A 24,141-nucleotide genomic window follows, 5' to 3' on the forward strand; every position below is an offset into this window, starting at 1 on the left:
GGTAGCCCTTTGGGTATTGCTCCAAGGGCTCCAATTACAATCGGGACAACACACGATTTCTTTTTCCACAGTCGCTCAACTTCAATTTGTAAGTTCCGGTACTTTGTGATTTTTTCTTGCTGCTTATCTTCAATTCGTGCATCACCAGGTATTGCAATGTCAATGAACCATACTTTTTTCTTTTCAACTATTGTTATGTCAGGTGTGTTGTGGACCAAGTGCCTGTCAGTCTGAATCCTAAAGTCCCACAAGATCTTGAGTTTCTCATTCTCTAAAACTTTCTCAACCTGATGTTCCCAGTGGTTTTTGCTCTATTATTATTATTATTATTATTATTATTATTATTATTATTATTATTATTATTATTATTATTATTATTATTATTATGAGACAGCATAGCTCACAACTGCAGAAAGGGTGGAGAAAGAAACCCAGGAGGGATCCTCCCTAGATGCTCAGGCTGTAAAGGAGACAGTGGTAGGCTTGTACTTTCAGACTTCTAAGATTATATCAACATAGCCTTACAATAAAGTAGAATTAGCTCATTTAGTCGTGTTTCTTGTCTGATCTGCCTGGTAAGGTTGACCCCTCCTCTCTTCCTTCTTACCTTGACCCAAAGAGGCGGCAATTCCGTTCATCAATTGGGCTAAAGTTTTGCTAGGAGAACCCGGGAGAGCCGAGGAAGCCAACAGGTTAGTACCTAGAAGATCAAACTTCCCAGTTTGTTGTCGAAACTTTTCCAGTTCCTTGGACAGGAGGTTGAACTGCTCACTCTGCGTCCGACATTTCTCTTCGAGCTCGCAAACTTTGGCCTGGGCAAACAGAGAGGAGAAAAGAACTGCAAGACTTGTCAAAGGGCAAAGGTACATCGAGATAGCAAAGGAGCGCTACGTTTCCCAACCTCAGCCCTAAAAAATTGGCAATTTCCTATCCAAATACTTTCCCAGGAAAGATGCATACCAGGGATCAACAACCTGCAGCTCTGGAGCTGCATGTGGCTCTTTCATCCCTCTGCTGCAGCTCCCTGTCACCGGTCAGCGTCATTGTGTGGTTGAGACCTCTGGACCCCTTATTTTCTTTGTGTCTCTATCTAGGACTAAATTGTTTTCTTGTTGTGGCCCACCAGTGGCCTGCGCAGATCGTGGCTGATCCCGACGACGAGGAGGCTGGTGTGGTGTCACGCCAGCCTCCTGCACAACCGGCGCTCGCGTTGGACAGTGAGGAGGCTGAAGAGGATGTGATGCCAGAGGCAGACACTCAGCCAGGGCCTTCAGAACCTCCAGAGGCTCCTTCCAGTGGAGAGAGCGAAGTGGAGGAGCCTCTCCTCAATGCTCGGGCACGCAGGGCTGCCAAAAGGAGGAGGAGGAGGTCTACTCGAGAGTAGGGCTTGAGGATAATTGGCCACTCCCTTAGCCTATTTAAGTCGCACGGAGCTAGTGCTTTCTTGCTAGAAACAACGTCTCATTACTACAGAGCATCTTGGAGAGCGAGCGACTTCTCAAATCTGGTTTTCTGGGCTAGTTGCCAACCTTTGTCGGACTTTGGTCTTAATAACTTTGATAAGGACCCTTTGCACAGGAAGCCTGCATTCTTGAAAGGAGTTTGGAATTAAACAGTGTTTGTGAAGCTTGGTGTGTGTCACATTCTCTGGGAATCCAAAGCTGGGGCAGAACATTTCTAAAGTTGTTGGTTGAACCACATTTGTGTCAGGCCTGGAAGCCATCTTTTTCGTTGGATCTTCAGGCCTGCCACGTTTACTGCTGTGGGAAACTGGGAGGGGGGAATTGTATGGAGCCAGGGTGATATATAGTCATAATAGCATTCCTTTCTCAGAGAGTCAAGGACATCTTGCCCTGCATCTGGAGGGCTGGAACTGGGAGGCATCTCCAGTTGGGATGGTGCTTTGATTGGACCGTGTGATTGACATGTGGGTGCTGGGCAGGGACTTGAAATTTTCTTTGGGTGGGGAAAACCTGGAAACTTTCAGATTTGGGTTTTCCCAGATGTGCCAATATGACACCTCTAATAAAATGGAACTTTGAGGAACTTCAAGCCTTAGAACCTTATTTCCTTGGGGGAAATTTGGAACCCTGACAATTTGCCTTGAAAAAGACTGCAACTTCCATACAACCTCTTCCTCAACAGTGTCCCTCATCTCCATGAAGATCCATGAATTGCAACTATTGTTCCACAGGATCTCAGATGGGACAAAAGTGAAGTGCCAGAAAGAGGCATTACCTGGAAGCTGAAACGGGTCACTGCCATCGTTACATGTGGACTGAATGTGCTAGAAATGGCTGAAAGCATCCTCCATCAATGGTGGGTAAATGGTAGCCCCCAAACCACTCTTGTGCAATTGCTACAAGAGATCAACAGGTCTCCATACCCTTCCATTACCTATCTAGATTAAGCCCTGGCAATTTCAGGAAGTCTCCTAGCAATGTTCTAACCAGGTCTGATGTTCCTAAATGTCTTTCAAGGTTCATCAAAGTCGTCTTACAAGTTGCCAGCTGCTCTATGAAGCCCTACAGCCAAACTCAAGATCCTTCCAGAATCTCTTCTGGCTAGGGTTAGGGTTATGGTTAAGAACCATCTACTGTACATTCAGACAAACATCTACAGTCACGAGAAACTTTCTACTTTGCATGGAGAACAGTTTTGCAGGGCTTTGCCAACCCACACTCTTTGGATTAGTGGCCAACCCGCCAGCAGATGATCTCCAGATGTTATTAGTCACGATGTCAACTCGCAAAGCAACCCTGGCCTGCTCTCAAGTTGCCATAGGCCAAGGGGGATGGGGAACTGGTGAAACTGCACAGCAGCCAAAGACAGATGCACATTCCACACTTATCTCTCTCAAAGCTGTCTCCCAGGGTTACCCACAGCGGCCAGAGGGGAGTGATCTCTACAACCCGTGAAATTGCTCCCTGGGCGAATGTGATTGATAACACACCCTGGGGGGAGGGGGGAAACAGGGTCATAATTGGAGCGTAAATTACGTAGGGTCAGAGCTGGCTTCACTTGACATGAAGCTCCTAATAAATAACTGGATTTCTTTTGAAGTTTGGCTCGAACGTGATTTAATTAGGGCATCCATCGGAACCCTGACACACAGAGCATTTTGGGCCTGGAAGTTTATGGGCTGAAGGATCTCCTGTTCGCTTGGACATCCCACCAAGCCATGCGCCAGTATTCACATCAAGCAATTCGACATGCTTTTTTTTTTTTTGGTAACAAACGTGTTTAGGGTTCCATGCAAAGGCAGGCCCAGGGCATCTGACAAGGGCCCATCTGGTAGAGGTTGGGTAGAAGAAGACCCAGAGAAGGTATTTTTTTCCCCTCCTCCCTCCCTCTCCCCTCCATCTAAAAATACCTGCATACTGTCCAAAGTGATCTTGATGAGAAGCAAAGCAATACACAGAAGAAGGAGAAAAAAAAAACAAACAAAGACACAGGATGGGAAAAAAAAGTTGTGCGTTAAAAGAAAGATTTACAAAAAAGCCAAAACACAGCCAAACAACAGACACATCCTCTAACAAAGCAATACATATATTGAACCTGTCTATGCTCCAGGTCTGAAATTGTTTCAGAGCTTCTGAAATTGTTTGGTCCTTCCTTCCTTCCTTCCTTCCTTCCTTCCTTCCTTCCTTCCTTCCTTCCTTCCTTCCTTCCCCTTTCTTTCTTTCTTTCTTTCTTTCTTTCTTTCTTTCTTTCTTTCTTTCTTTCTTTCTTTCTTTCTTTCTTTCTCTTTCCTTTCTTTCTTCCTTCCTTCCTTCCTTCCTTCCTTTTCAACTTTGGTGCTGCCTATCTGGTTGATAAGCTTGCAAGGCATCTTGGGAACAAGAGTTTGGACAAAATCTGGGAAAGTCTCAAAGGCATAATGTTCCCACCTCCTCACCCAAATGAAGACCCTCCTGTTAACTTCAAACCAAGATTGATGAAAGACGCAGAGAAAACAGCCATGCAAACTTGAGGTTCAACCCGATGGGTAGAAATGACAGCACTCCCATGCACTCCCTTTTGCTAAAAAAAAAAAAATGAAGTTTTCCCACGTGAACAAGGGACGCCATGCCAAGTTCCTAAAGTTGTAGATTGGCAGGCTATCTGAATACCTCAAGAAGCATGTCTCCTTCTAAAAAGGCCAGCCAGATGGATGAGGAGCTATCTGAGAAGGTGGCAGCCATTCCACAAGGAGCCTTGGTAGTACAGTGGTTTAAAGCACCCTGTTATTAACACAGCTGCCTGCAATTGCAGCAGGTTCGAATCTTACCAGGCTCAAGGTTGACTCAGCCTTCCATCCTTTCTAAGGTAGGTGAAATGAGGACCCAGTTTGTGGGGGCAATAAGCTGACTTTGTATAAATATACAAAAGAATGAAGGCTATTGCTTAGCGCATTGTAAGCCGCCCTGAGTCTCCGGAGAAGGGCGGCATATAAATCAAATTAAAAAAAAAAAAAATTAGTAAATCAGCCTTCAAATGAGAGGGGGGAGAGGGGGGGAAGTCCACTTTAAGCAAGAACATCTGGGGAAGGGAGAGGTAGTGGTTCAAAGAAACCAAAATGGTGACCTCAACTGGGAGATCAAAGCTCTCAGACACTTTTTACGTGAGTGACTGGTGAAAAAAAGTTGGGCCATCAATTAGATGTCATGTCTCAAAGGTGCTTTTTCTAAAAGGCAGCTGGACTTTCTTATTGTTTTTTCTTTGAAAACGTTTCACTTCTTGTCCAAAAACAGAATAAAATAGAACAGAATAACAGAGTTGGAAGGGACCTTGGAGGTCTTCTAGTCCAACCCCCTGCTTAGGCAGTAAATCCTGTACCATTTCAGACAAATGGTTGTCCAACATCTTCTTAAAATCTTCCAGTGTTGGAGCATTCAGAACTTCTGGAGGCAAGTTGTTCCACTGATGAATTGTTCTCACTGTCAGGAAATTTCTCCTTAGTTCTAGATTGCTTCTCTCCTTGATTAATTTCCACCCGTTGCTTCTTGTTTTACCCTCAGGAGCTTTGGAGAATAGCTTGACTCCCTCTTCTTTGTGGCAGCCCCTGAGATATTGGGACACTGCTATCATGTCACCCCCTAAGAAGCATCTTCAGCTCTGATGTTCTAAAGAAGCGTCTTGGATGAGAAGCAAAACATTTTGCTATCACTACGTGTTGCATCTAATGTTTTTATGATGAATTTCTTTTTACAATGACTGTGATAATGATCTGTCACTATTGTTGTACGTACATTGAGAGCCTATGCACCGGAGACAAATTTCTTGTATGTCTAATCATACTTGGCCGATAAAGAATTCTAATTCTAATCTGTGAAAGGAAAACCAAGGAAGCCAAGTTGTCTTTTGGAAAAAGGCCCTTTGGGACAAACCATGAGATGGATGGTTGAGAGTCTTTTTTTGAACCCTGAAATAAGCGCTTCGCCTTATTGCCATGCGCTCAAAAGACCGATTGGGCTTATTATCAGGGGATGTCTTATTTTGGGGGAAACAGGGTAGCATAAAAGTAAAAAAAATGATATATCCAGTGTTTTCATTTTAGATGTCAAAAGGGTTTTGTGGCTCCCGGAGTTTTCTTTTCTGTGGGAAATGGGTCCAAATGGCTCTTTGAGTGTTTAAGGTTGCAGACTCCTGTACTAGAACCTTATACTAGGACCGTGATGGTGAACCTATGGCACACATGCCGGAAGAGCCTGTAGTACAGTGGACTAAAGTACTGTTATTAACAGATTAACATTCAGCTGTCTGCAGTTACTGCAAGTTCGAATCTCCCCAGGCTCAAGGTTGACTCAGCCTTCCATCCTTTCTTTTTTTTTTTTTTTTTGAAAAAGTTTTTCAAATACAAGTTTTTCCCCCTTTTCCTCCCTTCTTCCCTAACCCCCCTCACCACCCATCCCCCCCTGTGACTTCTTCTTCACAACAATAAGCTAATTCATAATTAATTACATAATATTTTACCATGCCCTTACTCACTCCTCAAAGTACTGACCCTTAGCATAGTATTCTTATAACTCCGCTTTTCTCCGCTTTTCACAATCTACCCTTTTTCTCCTCCCCCAAACTTATAAAATATTATTATTATTACAACAACATAACCTTTACTTTTATATATATTAATTTAACATTTCAAAGCAGCCTTCTCCAAATTTAACATTTATTCAGTTCTATCCAATTCTTCCACTCCCCAAAATATATGACTTAAAAATCCTTTTTCTTAAACTAATCAATCACTAAACTAGCCTATTTCAACCCAGTTTCCTGCAAGATTACCATGCACTACAATTCTAAATATAATCCACTGCCCACTCTGCTAAAATATACATATGTCTATATATACATTCCATTTTATAAAAAGAGAAAAGACAATAACTTTAAATTTATAATTCATTTAGTATCTTCTTTGATGTCTTTCCACTAGATTGTTAAATCCGTCATCCATAATAGGGTAACATAGCATCCTAGTGCAACAGTTTATTCAAAATCTTCAGTCATCTTCTGCCCCCATCAATAATGAATATCCTCATGTATATATAAAAGTAAAAACAACCACCCGAGTGACATTATAATTATATTCCATATAGTTGTAATTGTGGTTTTCATCAGGATTATAAATCCCCATCATCTTAGTGGGTAACAGCCAGATCTTCTGCATGCCCCAGCATGACTCTCTTGCCTTGTAACTCAAAATAGATATAATATATTTATCGGTAAAAGAAATCCAAAATAGATAGTTCAAATCCAACAATGTAAGGCTCTTTCCACATCCCAAAATCACGGCATTGCAGAGATCTGCCACTTTCCTCAAGATAATATTAAACGATAATTCGCCTCCAATATCTTTTCACATATTCATTTATTTTTTTAAAATCCCTGGCTTCACTGTTGCTTGGTTTAGAAACTACTATTTCTACAAGATCTGTTTCTTTTCTTTTTCTTTTGCGGGTTGCATTTCCATCCAGATTTCCTTCCTACAAGTTGTGTATCAGCTGATCGGTTGTCATTCTGCTTTGTAAATTGATCTTGTTGGTTTTGTTTTATTATCTCATATGTCTTTTCCATCACTTGTATATCAAGGTTGACTCAGCCTTCCATCCTTTCTAAGGTAGGTGAAATGAGGACCCGGTTTGTGGGGGCAATAAGCTGACTTTGTATAAAATATACAGAAGTATGAAGGCTATTGCTTAATGCACTGTAAGCCGCCCTGAGTCTCCAGAGAAGGGCGGCATATAAATTAAAGCCAAAAAAAAAAAAAAAAAAGTGGCACGCAGAGCCATGTTTCCGGGGACACGAACAATCACCCATTGTTCTTTCAGATTCCAGTGCACCAGTCAGCTGGTCTTCATGCATGGGGAGCAGCCACCTGGTGCGCATGCGTGCGCCGGGAAGGTGATCATTCGGTTTCCGTCGTGTGCATGTGCACCGGCCACCTCTTCTGGTTTCTGGTGCACTTGTGCGCACGAAGACCAGCTGGCAGCTGCGCATGTGCATGCCGGAAACTGGAAGATCATGTCCCCGGCACGCACATGCACATCAAGCAGCTGCTGTTCCGTTTTCTGGCACATGCGCTCACTCCCGTTTCGGCACTTGGTGCCGAAAAAGTTCACCAATACAAAACCAGTACTAGGATCTCTTGCTTGGAGCTCCGGACAGGAAAGCTTTTTGTCAACGTTTTCCTGCCTTTTAACACAACGGCCTCTAAGAATCTTCTGGTTTGCAGTTTGCAAGTTGGGAAAAAGCCTTGGTAGCACAGGTGACTAAAGCACTGTTAAGTAACACCAGCTGCCTGCAATTACTGCAAGTTCAAATCTCACCAGGCTCAAGGTTGACTCAGCCTTCCATCCTTCCGAGGTAGGTAAAATGAGGACCCGGATTGTGGGGGCAATAAGCTGACTTTGTATAAAAAAGAACACCGCTTAGGGGGGCCCCGAAAGCCCTACTAAGCAGGTATATACAAAAGTATGAAGGCTATTGCTTAATGCATTGTAAGCCGCCCTGAGTCTCCGGAGAAGGGCGGCATATAAATCGAACAATTAAATAAATAAATAAATAAATAAATAAATAAATAAATAGGCAGGTGCTGGAATTTCACAACCCCATTCAGTGCCACAAACACAAGCTTTGAAACCAGTTTTCAGCGAGTAACATAGGTACTAGCCCGCTAGTACACTTACCATGCTTTTAAAAAAAGGGGAGGGGGGAGAGAAGGGCAGGTGAGGGGGGAAAGCATGCATCAAAAGGAATATATTTCAAGGGCGGGGAGAAAAAATCGATATGGTTGCTGATTTGCAATCTCGACGGGCCAATTAAACCAACACATCTGGGGGGAAATTTAATAGGCTCCCAAGCTGTGTCAGATCGATACGGAAATCACTGAGGAGTGAAACGGCAGGTGAAATCGGAATTGCAAAAAAAAAAAAAAAAAAAAGGAAAAGGATAAAGAAAAGAAAAGTCATTTACCCTAATAAGAGACATCCCTCCTCCCTTTCGGGACTGAACTAATTTCCTTTCTCAAGCACCAAAAATGACTTTTCACTTGTTTTCCTTTCTTTTTAAATCATTGTCAATCAATGTCAATCAATGCGATGGCTCAGTGGCTAAGACACTGAGCTTGTCGATCAGAAAGGTCGGCAGTTCGGCGGTTCGAATCCCTAGCACCATGTAATGAGGTGAGCTCCCGTGACTTGTCCCAGCTTCTGCCAACCTAGCAGTTCGAAAGCAGGTAAAAAATGCAAGTAGAAAAATAGGGACCACCTTTGGTGGGAAGGGAACAGCGTTCCGTGCGCCTTTGGCGTTGAGTCATGCCGGCCACATGACCACGGAGACGTCTTCGGACAGCGCTGGCTCTTCGGCTTTGAAACGGAGATGAGCACCGCCCCCTAGAGTCGGGAATGACTAGCACATATGTGCGAGGGGAACCTTTGTCTTTACCTTTACAATACACTTGGCGGTAACAGTAAAACACAGGAACGTTTTGCCGGTAAAGCTGTATCAAATTATTTTTTAAAACAAAACTACAACACATGGTTGCAGCAGTTCACAATCACAGACGTTGGTTCGAAGCACGTAGAAGCCACCAGAAATAAAACCAGAAGCTAACATTGTTCACCTCTGCTGATTTCCCTGTCTCGCTAGCAACAGGAAGATCCTAAAATTGTCCTGATGGGACAATTTTCCCATCTTCTACACTGAGAAATGTATGCTCTCCGTTCTTTGCAAGATGCGTTTGCAAGCTTCCTCTGCCTTCCATGTTTGAGGCTTGCTTACTCCCTGGGTGCAGGTACTCCCCGACTTACAACAGTTCGTTGAGTGATTGTTCAAAGTTGCAACAGCACTGAAAAATGTGACTGACCGCCAGAGATGGTATTCAGCTGGTTCGGACCACAACAGAGCCCCACGTTTCTGTTGTTAAGCGAGAAGTTTGCACCTCAGGGTGCCGTCGGCCAGATAATGCCGGCTGGTGACCCCCAGGGGGAGAGCCTTCTCTGTGGTGGCACCTACCCTCTGGAAAAATCTACCTCCAGAGATACGAGTGATCCCAGACCTCCGGACTTTTCGTCGGGCCCTTAAAACCTACTTTTTTCAGTTAGCCAGGCTGTCCTGATTTTATGGTTGGTTTTTAAAATTTGATATTGATTTTAATTGAAATGTTTTAAATTATGGGCCAAACTTTATTTAATTATTTTAAATCTATTTTAACTTTTGTGTACAAATGTTTTATTTTGGCTGTTCACTGCCCTGAGTCCGAAAGGAGAAGGGCGGTATAGAAATCTGAAAAAATAAATAAATAAAATAAAATAAATGAGTTTTGTCCTATTTTGCTTGCCGCGTTTGTTCAGTGAATGGCGGCAGTTGTTAAGTGAATCACCCGGTTGTTAAACGAATCTGGCTTCCCCGCTGACTTTGCTCATCAGAAGGTCGCGAAAGGGGATTGCGTGACCCCTCCGGACACTGCGACCGTCATAAATATGAGTCAGCGGCCAAGAGTCTGAATTTCGATCATATGACCTCGGGAATCCTGCAACAGTTGTAAGTTTGAAGTCACTTTTTTCCCCATGCCGTTGTAACTTTGAACAGTCACTAAATAAACTGTTGTATGTCGAGGACTACCTGTACTTTGAAATACAGAGGTTATGTGCATCTCCAAAGAAAATAAAGACTGGGCTTACCTCTAGCAGCTGGATCGCTCCCTCATGTTCTTTCTTTGCCTCAACCTGAGCCTTAAAAAAAAAGAGAAAGAGGAAAAGGCAGAATTATATCTTATTTTGCACTGCAATAAATTTTGTAGAAATGACAACCATCCCAAAGGTGCTGGTTTTTTTTTTTTTCAAGAGGCATAACTGGACTTTCTTTGTTTTTCTTTTGAAGATGTTTCGCTTCTCATCCAAGAAGCTTCTTCAGCTCTGACTGGATGGTGGGGAATGAAAGGATTTATACTCCTTGCAGACAGCTGGTCATTTGCATCCTTTTAGAGGGTCCTTGAGGCCACCTGAGGTTTATCTGTGTCCTCAGGGTCATCTGAGTGGTGCAAATGGTTCCTATAGTCTGCAATTTTTCCTCTGGAAATCCATTCCTACTCCCACATCATTCCAAGCGTGCTCATCCCAAATTGTATAGCTAAAAAATCTGTCGAGATTCTCAGTCATCCAGGTCATGGTTGTCCAAAGGTGCTTTTTTCTCAAGAGGCAACTGGACTTTCTTGTTTTTTCTTTTTGAAGATGTTTCACTTCTCATCCAAGAAGCTTCTTCAGCTCTGACTGGATGGTGGGGAATGGAAGGATTGATGCTCCTTGCAGACAAAGCTGGTCATTTGTATCCTTTTAGAGGGACATTGAGGCCACCTGGAGGTTTACCTGTGTGCTCAGGGTCGCCTGAGTGGTGCAAATGAGTGTGGAGCCTTCTTGGAACTGCTGAAAAGACTGTGTTGCAGACTGAATATAGATGATGTCATATCCCTCCCCCTCTGTTGAGAGAGGGCTGTTTAATTTTGACATAGATGGCCTCTTTGACCTCTTTTTCAAATCAGCGGTCCTCTCTGTCCAGAATGTGGACTTTGCAGTCTTCAAAAGAGTGGCCTTTGTCTTTGAAATGCAGATGGAAGTGTTGAATCTATTCTTGTTGGGTTTGTTCTCCTAGGTTGCGCCATGCGTTTATGAAGTGGTTGTTTTGTTTCCCCAACATACAGATCTACACATAGCTCACCGCATTGTACTCAAACCCATGCAAGTGACCAACCGTCTGCAAGAAGTATAAATCCTTCCATTCCCCACCATCCAGTCAGAGCTGAAGAAGCTTCTTGGATGAGAAGCGAAACGTCTTCAAAGAAAAACTAAAAAGTCCAGTTGCCTCTTGAAAAAAAAAAGGACTTTTGGGACAACCGTGATCTGGAGGACTGAGAATCCCCATAGACAAATGATCATTTGTGGCATCCCAAAAGCCGAGTTTTGAACGCTCTTCCTAATGCTCAGATGAAGAGAGCGATTTTCAGGAATTTGGCAGTCATCATACGTCATAAATATCAAAGAATCTTGGACCGGATTTGTTTTGGCAAAGAGGTTTTTTTAGGAGAATTAACAGATGAAATACGTCCCTTAAACATTCACCTGAGCTCGGAAGTGGGTTGATTTAAAGCAGAGATCTCCAACCTTGGCAACTTTAAGACTTGTGGACTTCAACTCCCAGTCCTCAAGTCTTAAAGTTGCCAAGGTTGGAGATCCCTGATTTAAAGGGGAAAAAAATCAGAAGAAAATTCTACATAATGTTTCTCGTTTGGATATTAACATAATTTTTTTTTTAGGGGAAACCAAACAGAAAAGAAATAACTTCAGCGTCTTTCTCCGTAAAAGAAGTTCTCCAAACACCATCAAATAGATGGTAGTCCTTGACTTACGACCATGTTTAGGACCCTAATTTCCATGGCCACCCAAGGAGGTTATTTTATGACCTGATTTTATGACTTTCTTTTTCTTTCTTTTTTGCCAAAGTTGGGTACTTGGATGCTGTAATGGTCGTAAGTGCAAGGACTGGTTGGAAGTTACTTTTTTCAGGGCCACTGTAACTGAAGGGCTAGGTGGCCAACTGAATGCTCACTAAATGAATCGTTCAAAAGACGAGGACAACCTGTAAATGCATCTGAAAATGAGAACAAAAAACAGAAAGTTTTTTTTCTGAAAGAGAGAAAAACTTTCTGGAAACTGGAGGGCAGGAGGGATTTTTTTTTGGCACAGTTCAATGTGTGTGTGCAGGGGTGGGCTCCTGAGGGTTCGGCAGGGCTCGGGTGATCCTCTAACCAAGGATCGCCAGAGTTCGGTAAATCCCCAAATGGCCCTACCCCGCCATGCCCACCAGGGCCGGATTTAGATGAAAAGAGGCCCTAGGCTATTCCACTTATGAGGCCCTTTCACCTATAGTGAAAGTGTAATTTTAATTTTGCTAACAATTTGAATGTAGGCCCCTCTTGATCTTGAGGCCCTAGGCTGAAGCCTAGTTAGCTATAGGAAAATCCAGCCCTGATGCCCACCCAACCCAACCCCGCCCCTCCCAACCTTCCCCTCCCAGGAATCTCCACACGGTCCGTTCATCATTCCAGGTAAGTGCAGGGGCCACGCAGAGGGTCTGGGAGGGCAAAAAATGGGCCTACTGGACGTTCCAGGAGTCCGGAAACGGCCTCCTGTTTCTGGCCTCCGGAGGGCCTCTGGAGCCTGGGGAGGCCGTTTTCACTCTCCTGGAGGCTCGAGGAAAGCCTTCAGAGCCTGGGGAGGGCACAAAACACCCCCCTCGCTATGGTGCAGGCGGCTGACTAGGCCATGCCCACCGTGGCCACGCCCACCCAGCAACAGGGCAGCGAACCCGTTGCTAAAGGATCTGAAGCCCACCCCTGTTTATATGTGTGTGTGTGTGTGTTTTGGCATATTTCAGGAACCAGAAATGATGTCCCACTAGGTAGCTCAGAAACTCCACCCAAACTCTGGATGAAAGTTTAACCATTCACCCCCATCTCTGCTCTCTACGACCTCAAGACCGGATCCCAGATCTTGGATTACTCGATCCATGTGCCAAACTGTATATTAAACTAGGCAATCAGATCCATAGAGGAGAGAAGTTATAAGTCTGAGGTTTGCAATATGAAATGTCCTTTGCGACGTAATAAGAAACGGCTATCTTATCTCGTCTCACGGATTTCCATAATAATACATCTTTTCGAAATCCGAGCCTTTCATAATGAAAGGAGAAAGACAGAGAGAGAGAGAGAAAGAAAGAGACAGCAATCTTGGGTTCTTGACTCAACATGGTTATCCTTATTGGATCACCTTATCAGTATCCATTTCCTCTTGAAGGACATTATGAAGGTTCTGTCTGGTTATGGGAGCTGGCTATGAAGAACTGGCTGGGAGAAACGTTTCATATATCCTGTAATTGGATAATTGTTCTGATCACATTGTAGGGAGCAACGAGAAAAGACGGTTATTAAATTTACCGGCCTGCAAGTGGAGAATTTCATAAAGCAGACAGAGAGAAAGAGCTAACACTCTGCAGAAAATTCTCGGCAGCAATTTCTACTCTTCTGTTGGCTACTGGGTTTGTCCAGGGGTGCAATTCAACCAGTTTGTTTATTATTGTTTGTTTGTTTGTTTGTTTGTTTGTTTGTTTGTTTGTCTGTTTATTTGTTTGTTTAAGCAATAGCCTTCATACTTTTGTATATACCTGCTTAGTAGGGTTTTCGGCCCCCCTTAAGTGGTGTTCTATTTTATACAAACTCAGCTTATTGGCCCCAGAAACCGGGTCCTCATTTTACCTACCTCGGAAGGATGGAAGGCTGAGTCAACCTTGAGCCTGGTGAGAATTGAACTCGCAGTAATTGCAGGCAGCTGGCAGCTAAGTGCTACTTTAACAGTAGCAGTTTAGTCTGCTGCACCACCGGGCTCTTCAGTTCAGACCAGTTCTGGCGAACCGGATGCTAATTTTACATCTGGTTCACCGAACTGGCTGGCCCAATCCACCCCTCCCCTCCCCTCTTCTCCCCGGAGATTCCATGCAGCCCGTTTTGGATGCCAGGTAAGCGCAGGGCCTGCACAAAGTCTCTGGAAGGACAAAAAATGGGCATCCCGGAAGTTCCGGAAACGTGCCCATTTCCAGCCTCCAGAGGGCCTCTGAAGCCTGGAGGATGCCGTTTTCAACCTCCCGGAGGCTCGAAGAAAGCCTCCAGAGCCCAGGGAGGGCAAAAACACACCCATACCCACCATGATGCAGGAGGCAAAGTAGGCCCCGCCCACCACGCCCACGGGTTGCTACAATTTTTGAATCCCACCTCTGGGTCCGCCCGCCCCTTCTCTTACCTTTTGCAACAGTTCAATTTCCTTCTGTTTTGAGTTGAGAATAGCCAAGGCCTGTTCATGCTCTAGTTCCAGCTGTTGCCGCCGTTCAGCAGCCTCTCTCATATGCTGGGGAGAGGAAGGAAGACAACCACCGCGGATGAAGCTAGCAAGCCCGTAGGGAGTCCTTGACTCACAAGCAGAATTTCCGTCGCTAAGCAAGAATGGTTGTTAAGGGTTCGAGCCAGGGGTGAAATGCTCCTGGTTCGGACCGAATCGCTCAATCCGGTAGCGATGGCGGAGGGTGGTTCGGAGAACCGGTAACAAAAATCTCTGCCCCCTCCCCCCTCCCATGCCCAGCTGAGCCGCGCAATCATCAGAGGCTATTTTTTTTTTTAGTTTTAAAAGCATTTTTTCTACAACCTCTTTGTCCGAAAAAATGCTTTTAAAAGTAAAAAAAAAAAAAAAAGCCTCTGATGATCGTGCGGCTCAGCTGGGATCGTCAGAGGTTTTTAAAAGCATTTTTTCTACAACCTCTTCGGCTGAAGAGGTTATAGAAAAAAAAAAATGCCTTTAAAAGCCTCTGGCGATCCTAGCTGAGTTGCCTGATCGTCAGAGGCTTCTAAAAGCATTTTTTTCTGCAATCTCTTAAGCCTCTATGATCGCACAGCTCAGCTGGGCATGGGCAGGGAGGTGGGGCAGGCATTTTTGCTACCGGTTCTCCGAACCACCCGCCTCCATCGCTACGAACCGGGAGCATTTTACCCTTGATGTGACCCCAGGACACTGCAACCATCATAAATATATAAGTCAAAGTCAAAGTTTCTTCTATCTAGTTGTGTCCGACTTTAGGGGATGGTGCTCGGCCCTGTTTCTTGGCTGACTAAGCCAGCATTGCCCAAACACCCTTTTCATGGTGATGTGGCTATACACCAAGGCACATGAAACACTGTTACCTTCCCACCACAGTGGTACCTATTCGCCTACTCACGTTCACATGCTTTCGAACAGCTAGGTGAGCAGGAGCTGGAGCAAGGAACAGGAGCTCACCCCATCACATGACGCTCAAACCCTTTCCAGCTGACAAGCACAGTGTCTTTAACCACCGAGCCATCATGCCCCCTCATTAAGTACACATGGTTGACAAATGCCCGAATTTTGATCACACAATTGTGAGAAGGCTGCAATGGTTTGAAGTGCAAGGAGGATGGGTCGCTTTTTTTCCCCAGTGTCATTGTAACTTTAACTGGTCATTAATTGAATGGTTGTTATGTCGAGGACTCAGGGGTGAAATGCTCCCGGTTCGGACTGGATCGCCCAATCCGGTAGCGATAAAGGCGGGTGGTTCGGAGAACCGGTAGCAAAAATCCCTGCCCCACCCCCATTGCCCAGCTGAGCCGCGCAATCATCACAGGCTTTTTTTTTATTTTTAAAAGTGTTTTTTCTACAACCTCTTCGACCAAAAAAACCGCTTTTAAAAGTAAAAAAAAAAAAAAGCCTCTGATGATTCCGTGGCTCAGCTGGGATCATCAGAGGCTTTTAAAAGCATTTTTTCTACAACCTCTTCAGTCGAAGAGGTTGTAGAAAAAATGCTTTTAAAAGTAAAAAAAAAAAGCCTCTGATGATCACGCGGCTCAGCTGGGATCATCAGAGGCTTTTAAAAGCATTTTTTCTACAACCTCTTCAGTCGAAGAGGTTGTAGAAAAAATGCTTTTAAAAGTAAAAAAAAAAAAGCCTCTGATGATCACGCGGCTCAGCTGGGATCATCAGAGGCTTTTACAAGCATTTTTTCTACAACCTCTTTGGCCAAAAAAAAAAACGCTTTTAAAAGTAAAAAGAAAAGCCTCTGATGATTCCGTGGCTCAGCTGGGATCATCAGAGGCTTTTAAAAGCATTTTTTCTACAACCTCTTCAGCCGAAGAGGTTATAGAAAAAATGTTTTTAAAAGGAAAAAAAGCCTCTGCCGATCAGGCAAGTCAACTGGGATCGTCAGAGTTTTTTTTAAAAAAAAGCCTCTGCCGATCAGGCAAGTCAGCTGGGATTGTCAGAGGCTTTAAAAGTATCTTTTTTACAACCTCTTCAGCAGAAGAGGTTGTAGAAAAAATGATTTTAAAAGTAAAAAAAAAAAAAAAGTTGGCCACGCCCACTCAGTCTTATTACCCCCTCCCCACCAAGCCACACCCATAGAACCAGTAGTAACAAATTTTACATTTCACCACCACTGCGAGGACTGCCTGTATTTCCTTCTACGAGGTTCCAAAGTTTTTGGTAGCAAGATCAACCCTACCTTTAGGACTTGCTCTAAGTTCTCCAGTTTGGCTTGGAGCTGGCGTTTTCCCCAGAGAGCCAAATCTCGTTCTTTGGTTACTACAGCAAGGACTTCTCTGAGCTGCTCATCGTTGTTTCACACCTAGAAAGCGAACAGGAAGGGGTGGGGGGAGAAAATGAGGGTAAAAACCACTTTCCATACTCACATTCTTGTCCAGAGGACCTTAAACCATTGTTTCTGAGCGAGATTCTTTGGATTATTTATCCCCCAACTATAGAAGACATGAGAAGTTCTGAAGTTCAACCATTCTAGCAGCTGGAGAGATTTTAATGTGAGGGAGTCACAAAAGACAATGTTATGGAAATTAAGACTCACAAGATTTCCGTGGGTGATCGGATATTGCGCAAGGTTCAGTGCAACACAAGAAACAAAGACTGAACCCCAAAAGATTCTAATGCAGTTACTCTTATCCATACTTTTGATATCTTATGATCGGTTACAGTTCTGACAGCCCACAGCGACAATCCCCTCCCCCCTTTGCTGCTACACCCTACAAGCTTACTAAACTTACCTCTTAAGTAGGACACGGTGTTCTTGCAAACTTATCTAGGTTCCTGCCTAAGTTTCCTGCTGTTATGTCTGTGGTTACCTCTGCTTGGCTAGGTATGATATTTTGCTCATGATGGTGTTTCCTGAACTTCCCAGCTGAGGAAGGTTTGTTATTTCTGTGGTTTCACTTTTTGATCCTAGTACTAAAGAAAGGAGACCCTTCAGAGATCCTCTAGGCTGACCTCAGTATTATATCACTTTTATATCCAATTTCATTATTCTATATTATTCTTCCACATTATTCCAGCAGGTTTTGGTCTTCCATATTAACAACACAACAACAAAGTCAAGGAATTACCATCTCAGGGAAACAATCAAACAGCAAACAGCAACCAAATCAAAGATCCACCAAGAAGACTTCCGCCAACACCGAGAGGGCAAGCCAGTTGTATACAAACAAGAGAGCAAACCCCACTCCCTTCTATCCCTGATGATGTTACCTAGTTGGGTAATAAAATGTCTGTAAACCACCCAGTTCAAAGAGCACCAAGGATGATCTCCTCCTCCTCCTCCTCCTCCTCCTCCTCCTCCTCCTCCTCCTCCTCCTCCTCCTCCTCCTCCTCCTCCTCCTCTCTCGCTTTCCTCTATGCCACAAACCCTCACTCCCTTCTAGCATTGATGATGTTACCTAGTTTGGTAATGCAAGAAAACCACTAAACTCAGAAAGCACCCAGACCCATAAGCCTCCTCTTCCTCTTCCTCCTCCTCCTTCCTTTTCCTCCACTCCACAAGTCCCCTGCCTTCTAGCATTGATGATGTTACCTAGTTTGGTTAATGAAACATCTGCAAGAAAACAACCATCCTCAGAAAGCACCAAGGACCCCACAATCCTCCTCTTCCTCCTCCTCCTCTCTCCCTTTCCACAAACTCTCACTCTCTTCTAGCACTGATGATGTTACTTAGTTTGGTAATGAAACAACCACCAAGGTCGGAGAGCACCAAGATCCTTGGGCCTCCTCCCTCCACCTCCTCCTCCTCCTCTGTTGTGGCCCATCAGAGGCCTGTGCGGATTGTAGCTGATTCTGACAGCGAAGAGATTGGTGTGGTGCTGCGCCAGCAGCCTGTGCAGCTGGCACTTGAGTCAGACAATGAGGAGGCTGGAGAAGATGTGGTGCCAGAGGCAGGGATTCAGCCAGGGCCTTCAGAAGCTCCTTTAAGTGAAGAGGATGAAGAGGAGGAGCCTCTTCTCGATGCACGGGCGCTCAGAGCTGCCAAAAGGCAGGAGTGGCACTTCAGGAGGAGGTCTCCTCGAGAGTAAGTCTTGGGGCTAATTGGCCACTCCCTTAGCCTATTTAAGGAGGAACGCCGACTGAAGCAATTTGTAGGGAACAACTTTAGTTCATTCTCCTTCGGGTCTGGATTCTCTGCAAATTGCTTCTGGGCTTTCTGCCAACCTTCGTAAGATTGTGATTACTGTATCTTTGGAAAGTTTATTAACAGCCTTTGTTTGGAAAAGACTGAGTTATTTTAGTAAATTTAAGTTTTGTACAGACTTTGTGTGTGCTGTGTTCTTTGGAGTCCGTAGGGGCACCAAAGCTGGGGCAGAACATCCTCCTGCTGCTGTCTGCAAACCCCACTCCTTTCTAGCACTGAGGATATTATCTAATTTGGCAATGAAACATCTGCAAGAAAACAACCAAGCTCAGATAGCATCAAGGACCTCACAGTCGTCCTCCTCCTCTTCCCTTCTAGCACTGATGATGTTACCCAGTTGGGTAATGAAACATCTGCAAGAAAACAACCAAGCTCAGAAAGCAGCAAGGACCCAACGAAGGAGAAACGAAAGAAATCCAGATAGACATTGGTCCAAGGATGCTTGATAAGAGCCAAGATGGCGCAGTGGTTAGAGGGGGGTACTGCAGGCTACTTCTGGTGACTGCCGGCTACAGCAGTTTGGCAGTTCATCTCTCACCAGGCTCAAGGTTGACTCAGCCTTCCATCCTTCCAAGGTGGGTAAAATGAGGACCCAGATTGTTGGGGGGCAACAGGCTGACTCTGTAAACCGCTTAGAGACGGCTGTAAAGCACTGTGAAGCAGTATATAAGCCTAAGTGGTATTGCTATCGATATTGCTATTGCTATTGTCCTTCCTTCCTTCCTTCCTTCCTTCCTTCCTTCCTTCCTTCCTTCCTTTCTTCCTTCCTCCCTCCCTCCCTCCCTCCCTCCCTCCCCTCCTCCCTTCTTTGCTTCCTTCCTTCCATAACTCTGCCCACTGCCAATAGTTCAATCTTGACAGGGCTCAAGGTTGACTCAGCCTTCCATCCTTCCGAGCTGGGTAAAATGAGGACTCAGATTGTTGGGGGCAAGAGGCTGACTCCTTCCTTCCTTCCTTCCTTCCTTCCTTCCTTCCTTCCTTCCTTCCTTCCTTCCTTCCTTCCTTCCTTCCTTCCTTCCTCCCTCCCTCCCTCCCTCCTTCCCTCCCTCCTTCCCCTCCTCCCTTCTTTGCTTCCTTCCTTCCATAACTCTGCCCACTGCCAATCTTGACAAGGCTCAAGGTTGACTCAGCCTTCCAGCCTTCCGAGATGGGTAAAATGAGGACCCAGATTGTTGGGGGCAAGAGGCTGACTCCTTCCTTCCTTCCTTCCTTCCTTCCTTCCTTCCTTCCTTCCTTCCTTCCTTCCTTCCTTCCTTCCTTCCTCCCTCCCTCCCTCCCTCCCTCCCTCCCTCCTTCCCCTCCTCCCTTCTTTGCTTCCTTCCTTCCATAACTCTGCCCACTGCCAATCTTGACAAGGCTCAAGGTTGACTCAGCCTTCCAGCCTTCCGAGATGGGTAAAATGAGGACCCAGATTGTTGGGAGCCAGAGGCTGACTCTGTAAACTGCTTAGAGAGGGCTGGAAAGCACTGTGAAGTCTAAGTGGTATTGCTATTGTTATAGCCCCAGTATTTGGCTCTGGCAGTGACATTCGGTGGTGAAAGATGAGCCTGGCAGCACGTGGGCATCCCAGAATTAAATTCACCAACCAAGAAGAAGAGAACGATGCAACGTGACGTCACCCTTCCAAAACGTCAGGAAAACTTGGTTGCAGCCTTAAGCCATTTCGAAGAAATTTGCCTCTGATTTTAAGGGGCAGCCCCTTCTCTCCTCTCGCAAATGCCCTCGATGTACGGTAATACCTTGGGCGATACGCTTGCATATTGGAAGCTCAAAGGATCCTTTCCATCCCCGACATTTTTCAGTTCATTTTCCTGCAAGGAAAGCAAAGAGGGATTCAAGCATTGCAGTGGTATTTCGTTCAAATGTTGCCGTTGGATTGGATGGTGCTGGGATGAGATGGAAAATGTCACGTATAGAAATTGAGGGTTTTATTCATTTATTTATTTGTATCCCACCTTTATTATTTTTACCAATGACTCAAGGTGACGTACATATCCAACATGCTTTCCTCCTCCTGTTTCCCCCATAACAACAACCCTGTGAGGTGGGCTGGACTGGCTCCAAAGTCACCCAGCCAGGTTTCAAGCTAAAGCAGGATGACAACTCCCCGTCTCCTGGTGATTGGCACAGATTCACCCAGTTGGTTTTCATGGCTAAGGCAGAACTAGAACTTCCCGTTTCCTGATGATCGGCCCAAAGGCACCCAGCTGGTTTTCAAAACTAAGACAGGACTAGAACTCCCAGTCTCCTAGTGATTGGCTAAAAGTCACCCAGCCTGCTTTCATGCCTAAAATGAGACTTGAATCCACTGCCTCCTGGTTTCATGGCTAAGTGGGACTAGACTAGAACTCACCGTCTCCTAGTGATTGGCCCAAAATCATCCAGCTGGCTTTCATGGCTAAGGCGGGACTGGAACTCCCAGTCTCCTAGTGATTGGCCCAAAGTCACCTAGCCAGTTTTCAAGACTAATGCAGGACTAGAACTCACCGTCTCCTAGTGATTGGCCCAAAGTCACCCAGCCCGCTTTCATGCCTAAAACAAGACTTGAATCCACTGCCTCCTGGTTTCATGGCTAAGTGGGATTAGACTAGGACTCACGGTCTCCTGGTCATTGGCCCCAAAGCAGTGGTGAAATGTAAAACTTGTTACTACCGGTTCTGTGGGCATGGCTTGGTGTGTGTGTGGGGGGTTAATGTGACTGAGTGGGCGTGGCCAACTTTTTTTTTTTTTTTACTTTTAAAACCATTTTTTGTACAACCTCTTCAGCAGAAGGGGTTGTAAAAAAATGCTTTTAAAAGGCTCTGACGATCAGGCAACTCAGCTGAGATCGTCAGAGGCTTTTAAAAGCATTTTTTCTACAACTCTTGGGCTGAAGAGGTTGTAGAAAAAATGCTTTTAAAAGCCTCTGATGATCCCAGCTGAGCCGCGCGATCATCAGAGGCTTTTTTTTTTTAATTTTTAAAAGCATTTTTTTTGGCCGAAGAGGTTGTAGAAAAAATGCTTTTAAAAGCCCCTGACGATCCCAGCTGAGCCGCGCAATCATCAGAGGCTTTTTTTAAAAATTTTTAAAAGCATTTTTTTCGGCCGAAGAGATTGTAGAAAAAAATGCTTTTAAAAATTAAAAAAAAAAGCCTCTGATGATTGTGCGGCTCAGCTGGGCATGGGGAGGGGGGGTGGCAGGGATTTTTGCTACCGGTTCTCCGAACTACCCGCCTCCATCGCTACCGGATTGGGTGATCCGGTCATTTCACCCCTGCCCCAAAATGATTCCTTTAACAAGCGCAACAATTTGCTCAATGGCCGTGGCAAAAGGCACGACTCGCTTAAGCTGCCTTGCTTAGAAATTCTGATTCCAACTGTGGGTCCTAAGTCGAGGACTCTGTCTGTACAAAAAAATCTCAGACAGAATCTCCCCAGAATCACATGTTGCCTTCCACATCTTCTCTGCGATATGTATCTTTAATAAAGCATCTGTGAGATATGGCAATTCATCAAAAATGTAATCTCTTCCCCTCTCCCTCCCTCCTTTCCTGTTTCTGCCTTGCAGCGCTGCTGCTTAATGAGAAATCGGTCCATTGAACTGTTACAACTAGCTAATAACCTGTGATCTCCAACAGGAAGAATGCAAAATAAAAAAAAAACCCAAAAAACAAAAGAAAACAAACAAAAAAAAAAACCACTGCAGGATAGAACAAATGTTTTTTAGGGGGGAAAAATGAAATTATTATTATTATTATTATTATTATTATTATTATTATTATTATTATTATTATTATTATTATTATTATTTATTGGTTAATCTTTAGTGAGATTCACAGCCTTTGAGGCTGGTTAATAGCTCAGCAGCTCGAGTCCTAACCAAGAACCTAGGAACTGTTAAGGTATCGTCGGAGGATGTAAGCTGTTCCGAGTAAGGTGGTTTTTTGTAGAGTCAAAATGTTCAAGTCCGGCAAATTTAGAATTTCTAAATAGCGGGGTAGCCCTTTGGGTATTGCTCCGAGGGCTCCAATTACAATCGGGACAACACACGATTTCTTTTTCCACAGTTGCTCAACTTCAATTTGTAAGTCCCGGTACTTTGTGATTTTTTCTTGCTGCTTATCTTCAATTCGTGCATCACCAGGTATTGCAATGTCAATGAACCATACTTTTTTCTTTTCAACTATTGTTATGTCAGGTGTGTTGTGGACCAAGTGCCTGTCAGTCTGAATCCTAAAGTCCCACAAGATCTTGACTTTCTCATTCTCTAAAACTTTCTCAACCTGATGTTCCCAGTGGTTTTTGCTGTACTCAAATCCAAACTTCTGGCACAATTTCCAGTGAATGATTTTAGCAACACGGTCATGGCGTTGTAGGTAGTCAGTTTGTGAAATTTTGCTGCACCCACTGATCAGGTGGTCAACTGTCTCCTCTTTTTCATTGCAGAGGCGGCATTTGCTGTTGGTGGTAACTATTATTATTATTATTATTATTATTATTATTATTATTATTATTATTATTATTATTATTTTATTTCTATACCGCCCTTCTTCCGAAGGACTCAGGGCAGTGTACATCCTATTTAAAAACACAAGACAAAACATCAATTTAAAATTTAAAATTATTAAATAAATTTGGCTCCATTTAAAACCCCAGAAATTTAAAATAACCCAATTTAAAATTATCATGTCGATAGCTAGGCCTGGCGGAACAACAGGGTCTTCAAGTTGCCTTTTTAAGCGAGTTATGTGTCTTTGTGAGGGGGGGGGAAGCCAAGCCAGCAGCTCTTCCAAGACTGGAAAATAAATGCAATTTAAAAGAACAATCTTTCAGGGCCATCGTAAGCCAAAAAAGAAAAAAAAGAAAAGAAATTCAATGCAAGAAGAAAGAAAAAGTCGGTAAAATTTAACCCACTGTTATTTCCGAAGCAAGATTCTGTATCTCCTGGAGCAGGTGTCAGCAACCTACGGCTCCAGAGCTGTGTGTGGCTCTTTCATCCCTCTGCTGTGGCTCCCTATTGGCTGAACCCACCACTGGCTGGCCCCACCCTTCACCATCCCCTTCCAGTCACTCCTCGCCTGGTCTGAGAGAGAGGAGAGACAGAGAAAGAGACACAGAGAGAGAGAGAGATACCTGTTTCCCACAGGAAACACCGGGAGTCACAAAACCTGGGTAGGCGTGGCTGGGGGAGGTCATGTGACTGGGTGGGAGTGAGTGACATCGTGTTGGCCACGCCCACCCAGGTTTTGTGGCTCCCGGTGTTTTCTTTTCTGTGGGAAATGGGTCCAAATGGCTCTTTGAGTGTTTAAGGATGCAGACCCCTCACCTGGAGTGAGGCATCTCTTTTTTAAATGTTTTATTCAGTTCACACATCCGTCCTCTTTGCTGTATTTTGTTTCCTACCCTGTTTCCCCGAAAATAAGACATCCCCTGATAATAAGCCCAATCGGGCTTTTAAGCGCATGCGCTAAAATAAGCCCTCCCCGAAAATATTTAAACACATGCACAGCCAGTTCCCGCCATTTCCTCTGGTTTCCTCCATGCACCCCAAAATAATAAGACCTCCCCCAAAATAAGACCAAGCGCTTATTTCGGGGTTCAAAA

General features: G+C 44.5%; 1 protein-coding gene across 1 annotated transcript in view; it reads right to left on the reverse strand.

The window, feature by feature from the left end:
• RIMBP2 (RIMS binding protein 2) overlaps positions 1-20,363 on the reverse strand; it is a 60,004-nt gene extending 39,641 nt beyond the window's left edge. Inside the window, exons 1-5 of the mRNA XM_070950278.1 lie at positions 20,298-20,363; positions 16,594-16,716; positions 14,331-14,435; positions 10,164-10,214; positions 608-812 (exon numbers count right to left, since the gene is read on the reverse strand). Of these exons, the coding sequence (XP_070806379.1) occupies positions 608-812; positions 10,164-10,214; positions 14,331-14,432 (358 nt within the window). The 5' untranslated portion in view covers positions 14,433-14,435; positions 16,594-16,716; positions 20,298-20,363. The remainder of the gene's footprint in view (positions 1-607; positions 813-10,163; positions 10,215-14,330; positions 14,436-16,593; positions 16,717-20,297) is intronic.
• Positions 20,364-24,141: the final 3,778 nt, after the last annotated feature.

This window comes from Pituophis catenifer, unplaced genomic scaffold, assembly GCF_029215685.1.
Source record: "Pituophis catenifer annectens isolate HBS135680 unplaced genomic scaffold, rPitCat1.0.hap2 SCAF_10, whole genome shotgun sequence".
NCBI classification, from domain to species: domain Eukaryota; kingdom Metazoa; phylum Chordata; class Lepidosauria; order Squamata; family Colubridae; genus Pituophis; species Pituophis catenifer.